We start from the raw sequence: 10,503 nt of genomic DNA on the forward strand, positions 1-10,503 counted from the left end.
GCTTTACAGTCACTCTTGATGCAAGTAGAAAATTATATAAATGGCTGTTGTTACAGCACGCTTTGCCAATGTATTGCAAACCATGTGCTACCATTAAAAAAGAATTTAAATTATTCATCTTCCATGCCATTTAATGAAGTCCTTAACCTACAATGGTGTCTGTCAAATGCGTTTTTAAAAATTTTATTCTAAAAAAAGCCTCAAAGAAGATGATGGTGTACTGTTCTGGATAAACAAATAAATGTCATAAAAGTCACCCAGAACACCAATAAATGAACACTTTAACACTCTGTGGTTGCAACTGCTACTGCAGAAGACTTATATTTTGAAGGATGGCAACATTTTATCTTTCTAGCTGTTTTTTACCTAGAGGGTCGCAGGGCAGTACTTTCCATTTTCTTATACCCCTATTAGACCCCTTAGGTCTTTGAGACACCAAGTGTAGATTTTCCTTTGTTTCCTCTACTGACTTCAGTATACAGTTGTAAACATGATAAAGATGCAAGTATAGTTTAAAAATGTATATTTTGTTACAGCTTCTAAAGGAATGCTAATTTCAACACTCCACAGGCCAGCTGAACATCTGCTGCCAACAACACACAGCAAAGAGGGCATCCCAGCCACCCTGAAAATAGAAAGGCATGAGAGCACGTGCATCTATAAACAGAGAAAGAGATGATCAAAGAAATCAAAACATTGTTGACTTTATATACTTTCTGTATTCTAAAATTTACATGAGAAATAAGGCTGTCTCAGAGTACCTCAAAAGCGTATGTGAAATTGAACGTTGCTCTAGAGATGTGGAATGGGGACAGGATTGTATCTTACAGAGGGGAGAGGGAAAGAAAGGGGAAGGGAAAGGGAAAGGGAAGGCAAAGGCAAAAGGAAAGGCAAAGGAAAGGGAAGGGGAGGGGAAGTGAAGGAAAGGGGAATGGAAGGGAAAAGGAAAGGGAAAAGGAAAGGGAAAGGTGCAGCTCCTGCCACACTGGTAGGAACGACAGGTGCTGCTCTTCTGGAGGACTGTTCCTTCTTGGAAGCCATTGCCCTCAAACCATTCCGTGCTGGCAGCAGCAGCAGCAAACGTGGCTTTCTCAGAACCACAGGAGAGAGGTCCCTGGTTGGATGCAGCCCACGGCAGCCTGCTGTGCCTGGAGTGATTCCAGCAAAGACAAAGCACCAGGGAGCAGAAGAAAAACAGAAAAACCAAATGTTGCAGTACAAGCTTCAGTGGGCTCTTGAAGAGTTAACGTGCTTTGTGACCATTAAAGGGATTTCACAAACATTTCAAGGGGAAAAATAAAAACCCACCATATTTCACACTCTTTAAAATTAATTCAGTGTAGAACTCAATAGGCCCTACATAAGTTTTTGGACGTCTTCCCATTTTCAGTCTCCTTAACAGGCCATGTTCAATGATTGACTCCCGACCAAAGGAGCGTGGAGGACAGGTTGCTGCCACGGCGCCCACACAGCCCGGCCGCCGCGGCAGGACGGCGGGACCAGCCGCCACGGCTCTCCCTGCAGTCCGCGGCTCGGTGCCAGGCGCCAGCCGGAGCCCGGGGACGGCGCTGCTCCGGTGTTTGCGAATCACCAGTAACCACCTGTGACAACCGCGTAGCGCTGCGGGAGGAGCCGCCAGCCGCGGCTTCAGCGGCGCTCACTGGCCTCAGCCCCGCCGGGAGCAGGAGGAGGAGGCGAGGCCGGGCCGCGGTGCCGCAGCGCTGCCCGCCTTCGCCGCGCCTCACCCCACCGCCGTTCCTCAGGCGTGCGGCGGGGCTCGCCCTCCCACCGGTGACTCCCTTACGGAGGTGAAACTTCGGGCAGCTCCCGCGGCGCTGCGGCGGATGGAGGGCGGGGCTGGCAGGCGGCGGGGGCTGACGGGCAGGGGCTGTCCCCTCACACGCACCGGGGGGCAGGGGGTGTGCGGGACCGCGCCGCCGCGTTCGCGCCTTCCCGCCCCTGCGCCATGCGCGCGCACCGGCCCCCTCCTCTCCCTGCCCCCGCACTCCCGAGCCGCTGCCGAGCCTCCGTGTCACGTGAACTCCTTGCCCTCCCCGGCAGCCAATGGGCGGCGCGCCACGGGACCTTTATAAGGCAGCGCGGCGGCCGCGGGCGTGAGGTGCTTGCGGCAGCCGTTGGGGTGTGGGTCTGCCGGGTGTGGGTCTCGGGCCACTAGGTCTATCGAGCCGCTTCCCTGTTCCGCCCGGGGACCGGGCTGAGCCGTCCGGGAAGGGGCCAGGTCTGTGCCTGCGCGGCCCGGGCGGAGGGGTCGTGCCGGAGGCGGGCGGCTGGGGTGGGACGGCCATGTCGGGGCCGCGCGGCGCCTGAGGGAGTAGCGGGCTTCGCCACGACGCCCGGCGCTGGCGGGCGGGCGCTGCCCGTGGCGAGCGGGAGTGGCGCCTCGCCTGTGCCGGAACGAGAGCGGCGGGGGTTCGGCGCCCTGCGGGTGTGGACGCTGCCTGCTGAGCTCCCCGGGCGCGCCGCCGCGGGGCTGGCTGGCTCGCTCCTGTCGCCGGGCGGGCGGCGGCGGCTCCGGGCGGGCTGGGTGCGTGTGTGCGTATCGTCTTCTCTCTGTCGTCCCCCTCCGTGTCGGAGCTCTCCGTCTCTTCTAACAAACTCTCTGCCTTGCTTCTTCCCCCGCCCCCCGGGCTTCTGCTTTGTGGATGTTGGCGGCTTCTTGTTGTGACAGGAGAATGTGTGTGTGTCCTGGGCCCAGGCGGATCGGTACGTATCTCGCACCGGTACTCGCTGGAGCGCCGGGTTCGGGGGTCGGATGGGACCCGGGGCAGGGGCTACCAGGCTGAGACCCGGCCGCAGGGAAGAATTAACGGTTCCGCTGGTGTTGAATGTTTCTTGTTCCTCCTCCCCCCGTCTTCGTCCTCTCCAACAGACTTATTCGTTCAGCTCTGTCAAGTGTCTGAAAGGCACCTGGGGTGCTTTTAGCTGAAGCCGTGAGTGTCTTTGGCGTAGGTGTTTTGGAGGAACCTGTCTGTGCAGCATCAACTTGACTTAATAGTGGAGTTATAATAAGCATTTATTAAGACAAGGGGTAGTATTTTTTCCATGTTATCAGTGTAGTACTACAAAACATGTAAATTGGCCATCTGACTCATTATTGGCCATATTATATTTGTAGCCTGAAAAGTAACATTTGTACTCTGTTCTGAGCTTGGAGAGGTATTTAATACTGGCTTGATTCTAATCTCTTGACAAATCTTGATTGGATTTTAAAATTTCCACTTAATCTCTTTTCCTTCTCTTCCATGTCTTGATCATCCATAAAGAACTTGGGATCTTAAAGTAATTATTTAAGGGCTAGTTGGGATGTCTGGTTATACTTGGGGCATCCATGTTGTGAGCATAAATGGGAAAGGCTTAGAATGATTTCACTAAAGGTTGGCAAACTTGGAATTACTCTCCTACTTAATCATCTAGGATTTATTAAATCTGTTATGTGAAACAGACTGATATCTTAAGCTGACATGGATATACTGTAAATGATACAGGCCATGGTAATTTTGAGGTTTACTGCTTGGATTTCATGTAATATTTCATAAACTAACAATTAAAAATCAGGAAAATATCCTCTGATAGCACTGCAGAGCTGCTATAACAGCAGTAAATTTGTATTTTTGCTTCATCATGGAACAACAGCAAAACCGTCAGAACAGTTGTGGCACCACATATGGGTCAACAATAAACACGAATGCTTAGCATTGATTCAGTTGGAGTCTAATGGGAGACCAGTGTTGAAGCTGAGGTGCTGCTGTAGACCAGGCGTATCTGAAGAACCTTGAGGTTCCTGGTCTGTAAGCAGAATTTTTGCTTTTAATTTCTCACTTGGAGAAATATGCATAACTGTTACCAAAATAGCTCCTTTATAATAACGTGGCGAGTAGACTTTAAAATCTGTATTTGGAGCTAGTTTACTGCTGTCATGCTGTGTACATGTGAAGCCTGGGCTGAAGAAATAGATTTTTCTGGGAAGAAAATGGCTAACATAAATTTAGTCTGTATCTGGAAGTTGAGGCCAATACACTGCTGCTGAGTGTCTCTGTACAGCTGGCTGTGGTCCATAGGACTACAATCAGAGCTCCTCGTGGTAGCTGAACAACAGAAAACTGGCCAGTTCAGTCTTCATAGCTGCCAATGGGAAGCCTGGGAGAGGTCAGTGGACAAGAATATTGGGCAGTGTAAGTCAAGACTGGCAGTCACTCATTTGTGGGGAGTGAAGATGTGACATTAGGAAGCTGGTGGAATGGTAGGACATTAATTCTACTTTGCTTTCAGCACTTGGTATTTTGTAATAGACAGGGTTCACTGCTGGTTACTCAAGGAGATCAAACAAGCTTGGAGGGAAGAATATGACTTGCTTCCCTCCCTTGCAACACAGAGAATGGTGTGAAGCTTCACAGATTTCCAGACACATCTCAGCTGATCTAGGGGATCAGAATCCATGTAAAGCTCACAGAATAGAATGGTGACAGAACACTATTCTTCCAGTGTTGCATGATCCTTTAAATTGAATATTGGGCCTTACTGCATGTTTTATATGGGCTGTGCCTCATCTGAAATACTAGTATGCCTGCTTGACTAGAAATAATCTATTTAGTAACACAGGTATCTAGTACAACACAACAATACCCAGTTTTTCAGTAGAGTAATTAAATCTGAGATACAGTGGTGCTGACGGACTAGTGCTTATTACTGCAGTAAGCTTTCTGTAATTTGTAGTAGTCTTTTCTAGGAAGAAGCTTTTATGATGAAACTTGATCATAAAAGATGGAAAGAGAACTGAATTTCCCTTAATTGTGTATGCTTTGTACAAGGACAGAGTTTTTCCCCTATGGAACTGTTTTCTCAAGTATAACATTTTTAAAGACTTCCTGGTACTGAGGCATAGTGAATAAGGTGTTTAAGAGGCACTTACAGTAATGTTGGCGTTGGGTATGTAAATGTGGACAAGGAAGAGTATGTTAGAATAATCTTTGTTCAAAGGAATGAAAATTAAGGGAAGTCTTGAGATGTGGCAAAAAAGTAGTAGAATACTTTGCTTGGATACTTAATTTAGTAGTTTATTTTAACACTCAGCTAGCTTTAGACTATTGTGCAGAACTGTTGTAGTTGTGGAATCAAATGCATGTAGCTCTTCAGCTGAGTAGCTTTTAAAGGCAATTTATAATCCTACAACTTACTGGGGTAGATGAGCTGCTGGTAGGAGAGATGCATCTGCATTTTGCTGCTTGTATTTTTCTGATATGTTAGAAAATTGCTGCATAGACTGCTGTGGCTTTTTTTGTATATGTACACCACAGTGTCATACAAGTTTGAAGTTTTGTATGTGAAAGGGGGGAGAAGAAACAAAACCAGCTACTGACTTGTGATTGCCTAAAGAGTATCTGCTGTCTATGACCTACTGCTTGCTTTTGTCGTCTAAACCATCTTCATCTTGAATACAGTTGTATATCATCTCAAAGTTGTCTCTTGAGTCTTACTGTTGAACGGATTATCTCTTCTTCAGCCTTGTAGAAAGACAGTTTTCCTTTCGGTGTGCCTGCCATGTCTGGCTCTGTCAGCTGAGAAATTAGCAGGAAAACAAATATCCATAACAGTCTTGTACAAGGTGGCATTACTGTAGAGTGCCGCATGCTAACTCCTAAATTCTGTTCAAAGCTGCATTGTCTGCCTGGAAGATGTTTTCACTTTCTGCCTGCTATCTAACTTGGGTATAAGAGCTGAACTATCTTAAGTATGATTTAGCTTTTTTGTTATAGCCCAATGGATTGTCAATGAACAAGAACCTCTTAAAGCCTTTTCTTAAGACCTGTGAAGCTATGAACTCCATATTGTTAGGGTCTGTAAGTTTCTTGACACAGGGTTCTGGGGAAAAACAATAAATCTGTTAGCTGTCCCCCTAAGAATAGTTGTTCTCTTGTCTTTCAGCAATTCCAGTCCGGAGCTCCAGGCTACCATTGTTGTCTGATGCCATGCCAGCGCCAGCTCATCTGTTTCCATTGATTCGTAACTGTGAGATTAGCAGAATATGCAGTACTGTGTGCTACTGCCACCATAAACATCTGTGTTGTTTGTCATCTCATTTTGCTCACAGTCACTTCAGATGTGCACCTCAGAAGAAATTTGCAGCCCTTTATAGGCCGAAAGAGAACTTTAATCACTTTATTCATGCGAGGGATTACACTTCCACACCACAGAGATTTTACCTCACTCCTCCACAGGTAAACAGCATTCTGAAGGCAAATGAATACAGTTTCAAAGTTCCAGAATTTGATGGTAAAAATGTAAGTTCTGTCCTTGGCTTCGATAGCAACCAGTTGCCTGCTAATGCTCCGATAGAAGACCGGAGGAGTGCTGCCACTTGCTTACAGACAAGAGGGATGCTTCTGGGTGTGTTTGATGGCCATGCAGGTTGTGCTTGTGCTCAAGCTGTCAGTGAAAGACTGTTTTACTACATTGCTGTCTCTTTGTTACCTCATGAGACTTTACTTGAAATAGAAAATGCTGTTGAAAGTGGCAGAGCTCTGTTGCCCATTTTGCAGTGGCACAAGCATCCCAATGATTATTTTAGCAAAGAAGCTTCCAAGCTTTACTTCAATAGTCTAAGAACTTACTGGCAGGAGCTCATTGATCTCAACAGTGGAGAGACTACTGATGTGAAAGAAGCTCTAGTTAATGCATTTAAGAGGCTTGATAATGATATTTCTTTGGAAGCTCAAGTAGGAGATCCAAATTCTTTTCTCAACTACCTAGTACTGCGAGTAGCATTTTCTGGTGCCACGGCCTGTGTGGCCCATGTGGATGGTGTTGACTTGCATGTTGCAAACACAGGTGACAGTAGGGCAGTGCTTGGGGTTCAGGAAGAAGATGGATCTTGGTCTGCAGTTAATCTGTCTTATGACCACAATGCACAAAATGAACATGAAGTGAAACGTGTGAGAAAGGAGCATCCAAAGTCTGAAGAAAAAAATGTCGTGAAACAAGACCGTCTCTTGGGTCTCCTGATGCCTTTCAGAGCTTTTGGTGATGTGAAGTTTAAATGGAGTATTGATCTACAGAAGAGAGTAATAGAATCAGGCCCAGATCAGCTGAATGACAATGAATATACAAAGTTTATTCCTCCAAACTATCACACTCCCCCATACCTCACAGCTGAGCCAGAAGTCATACATCACAAATTACGGCCGCAGGATAAGTTTCTGATTTTGGCCACAGATGGGCTGTGGGAGACAATGCACAGGCAAGACGTGGCTAGAATTGTAGGGGAGTACCTCACTGGTGTTCACCACCAACAGCCAATAGCTGTTGGTGGCTATAAGGTAACTTTGGGACAGATGCATGGTCTCTTAGCAGAAAGAAGAGCGCGAATCTCTTCAGTATTTGAAGATCAGAATGCAGCAACTCACCTGATACGTCATGCAGTGGGTAACAATGAGTTTGGCACTGTGGATCATGATCGGCTGTCCAAGATGCTTAGTCTTCCGGAAGAGCTGGCTCGAATGTATAGAGATGACATTACAATTATTGTGGTGCAGTTCAACTCGCATGTCATAGGTGCATGTCAAAATGGGGAACTGTGAATTTAAGATGTTGAACTAGTTACCAAAGTTACAACAATGGCCAGTATGAGCAGCAAATAAAAAATAACCACCCAACAATAAAACTCAAAAAACCCCTTAGCAAACAAATGGATTGCCTGCTAGATTCAGCATGTCTATTGTTCCTGCCTTCCTCCAGAGCTCTAAATATGTGGGAAGTGCTGTTGACTTAATACAAGCTTGAAGAGGATGTCACAGCTTGGGAAAAGAGGTTTTTGTAATAACTTTGCACTATTGATTTCATGCTGCTAGAACAATGCCTTGAATTTGGGAGACTTGGATGAGGGAGAGAGGACAAGGAATTTAACCATCAGAGATCTGGCTGTTCAAGAAACAAAGCCAGTTTAAACATCTGTACATATCTACACGTTATCTTAAAAGATGAGTTAAAAGAAGTATTGTCCAATTCTTACAGGGCTAATTCTTGCAAAACAGATATGGTTATTTGTGAATATACTGTCTGCTGTTTCTTCTAAGCAGAAGGTCACTTTAACCGAGTAAGTCTTCAGTATAACAAAGTTGTCTTGCTTTCATATAGACAATGTCATTCGCATAAGGGTATTTGTCTAAGTGTTGACTTTCAATGCAGGTCTAAGCCATAATCAGTACCTGAGATTCTGTTACAGCTTAACCATATCTTATGCACAGTAGCTTCTAAACTAATTGTGCATTAATAGTTTCTCAGCTGTGGGTTTCTGCACAACTTGTAGGGCAATAATATGTTATAACATGCAGTAAGATACCAGGTAGCTTTCTGGAGGACTTCAGTTTGCAATATGAAGAAACTTCCAGACTTCTCAAAGTCAGTGTTGTTGGTCAAGACTATGTTTACTTTCCTAAAGGTTATGTCCTTCATGGACTCTACCCCTGTCTGGTGTTACTTACCTGGTGAATAACTTTTCACCTCAAAAAGCTGAGGAACTAATTGCTAACCTCTTTGTGGCTTTGTAATTTGCACTCATTTTCACTTTGGCTATATCAAATAGTCACATATTGGATGTCTTGCACTTGAACTCATATTTGTAAGTCAGGGTAAAAACTACAAGTTACAAAAAAATTAGAGTACGGCTTGTAAATAGCATTTTAGTTGGGAAACTAGCTGGCATGCGTGTGTATGTTTAATGGCTTTTTCTAGCAACTTCTTTATTAGCAGTTCTGTGTTTCTGGACATCTGGTGTATGCATGTTCTTATAGTCAAAAATGCTGTCCCAGAGAGATCTCTGAAATTGGTCTCTCTGGCTTGTAACTGTTGAATTGGAACTTAAAAGATTGGCTATAACTTGTGTGCCTAAAGTTGCTGGGCTTGTAACTCTAAAAAGTAGGGAATGACAACTAATTTATTGGTCATCATTGCATCTGTTTTAGGTATGTACCATCATTTACAGATTTATTTTAACCTGCATTTAAAAACTTGAATGCTGGCTGAAGTACTAGTCCTTGATGACTGAGAGAACACAGGTAACTTGATTCCTGTGTTGTAGAGAACAATGATATGTCAGCATATTTCAATTTACCAAGGTGTTTCAGTAAAATACCTCCCTAGCCTTCATCATAGAAAATTAGAGCAGTGCTTTAAAAACCTAGCTTGGTTAATGGAGTAATGTGGCATTTTCTACTAAATACAAATATTGCTAGTCAATGCTACTGTTACATATGATAACACCTAGTTTGAACAGTGAACCTGTGGTATAGTAAGCATTGGCTACTCAAACTCACAACTGCTATGCGTGCTTAGTGGCCTGCAGCTTTAATATGTGTTTCTTAAATATAAATATCACTGTTGCTGTAAGGTTAATGGTATCTAAGTTCACATTCAAGATGTGCATAACCCTTCTTTATTTGAAGGGAAAAGGGGAACTCTAAAATGCTTAGACAAGTACTGGCTGTTGACATTGTTTCTGTATGTTGTGTTTTGGTGACTGTCATTAGCTAGGTCAATAGACTTTGTTCTCTCATTCAAATACAGCATGTATCTAAGCTGTTGCAGTATTCAACTTTCTACTTTTTTTTTTTTTACTGTTAAAGCTCCATTACATGTATTGATGTATTTAACCTGTGATTGATATGGATTGGGTACATGTCATAGCTAGAAGAAAAGAACATTGGTCCCATGGATATAACTTTTATGGAGTAAATGCTGCTTTTTGTAGTAAAGATGCATATGTATGGGGTCAGACAAAATATGTATTGCTTGGAGACTTGCTCAGTATGTATGCAGTGAACAGAAGCAGCAAAACTGCCTGCCGAACAGGTGATCTGAACAAACATCTTCTAACAGATTCCAATAAAATGATCAATTATGCAGAAATCCATGTGTGTTGGATTGATATAGAATGTGATAGCTCTTCTGCTAGGGTTGAAACTTAGGAATTAGTTGTGTTTCAAGAATGCATTCTGTTGTGTAGTCCCTGTTATGAATGGACCAGATGGCCAGACAAAGCAAAGTATAAATGGAAACAGACTGAAAATTGGACTTGAGAGCTGTTAAATGCCACCACACATCTGGGAGCCCCATCAGGCATGCTGGTGCTGCCGCCCCCTGGCAGCAGAGCTCAGATCTTGCTGTTGGTATTGTTCCGCATGTCCCAGTTCCCAGCATCTCATGATTAACTTTGGGTGCAGTGCTGCAGATAAACCAGCATAATTTGAGATCATAAAGCTGTGGGCTGTACCCTATACAGGGCAATACATCTCGCAAACAATCTAAATAATTGCAAATAATCTAAAATACTTATGTGGAGAATAAAATGGTGTAAGAATTAATTGATGGTAAACTAAATTGAAACAGCTTGTCTGCTACAGGCAGAGGACATGTTCTGTTAGCAGTGTCTACCAAACTTGTTGCATTGCAGAAAGTACTGCTACCTTACCTGTAAGGGGGATGATGCGG

At 44.5% G+C, this 10,503-nt stretch overlaps 1 protein-coding gene and 1 long non-coding RNA gene across 5 annotated transcripts; one reads left to right on the forward strand and one right to left on the reverse strand.

Moving 5' to 3' along the window:
• Positions 1-688: 688 nt before the first annotated feature.
• Positions 689-1,523, reverse strand: LOC110355521 (uncharacterized). The gene is made up of 2 exons (XR_002408254.2): positions 1,309-1,523; positions 689-1,148 (listed from the first exon to the last, which is right to left on the reverse strand). It is a non-coding gene; the product is annotated as an uncharacterized LOC110355521 (long non-coding RNA).
• Positions 1,524-1,655: 132 nt separating this feature from the next.
• PDP1 (pyruvate dehydrogenase phosphatase catalytic subunit 1) lies at positions 1,656-9,921 on the forward strand. Of its 4 annotated transcripts, XM_065053974.1 has the most exons (3): positions 2,084-2,239; positions 2,690-2,724; positions 5,944-9,921. In XM_065053974.1, the coding sequence occupies exons 2-3, from the start codon at positions 2,694-2,696 to the stop codon at positions 7,593-7,595; spliced, it is 1,683 nt and encodes a 560-aa protein (XP_064910046.1). In that variant the 5' UTR covers positions 2,084-2,239; positions 2,690-2,693; the 3' UTR covers positions 7,596-9,921. The 4 variants fall into 4 exon arrangements, with proteins under 4 accessions (XP_064910049.1, XP_064910047.1, XP_064910046.1 ...); XM_065053977.1 differs by lacking the exons at positions 2,084-2,239; positions 2,690-2,724 and adding an exon at positions 1,656-1,808; XM_065053975.1 differs by lacking the exon at positions 2,690-2,724 and having other exon boundaries at positions 2,053-2,239.
• The last annotated feature ends 582 nt before the right edge of the window (positions 9,922-10,503 follow it).

This window comes from Columba livia, chromosome 2 (assembly GCF_036013475.1).
Source record: "Columba livia isolate bColLiv1 breed racing homer chromosome 2, bColLiv1.pat.W.v2, whole genome shotgun sequence".
In the NCBI taxonomy this organism is placed as follows: domain Eukaryota; kingdom Metazoa; phylum Chordata; class Aves; order Columbiformes; family Columbidae; genus Columba; species Columba livia.

Bases quoted from the DNA above. Each gene is read 5' to 3' on its own strand.
- PDP1 (XM_065053974.1), top strand. From the start codon at position 2,694: ATGTGTGTGTGTCCTGGGCCCAGGCGGATCG. The intron at 2,725-5,943 runs GTACGTATCTCG...CTTGTCTTTCAG, and splicing joins TCCTGGGCCCAGGCGGATCG to CAATTCCAGTCCGGAGCTCC.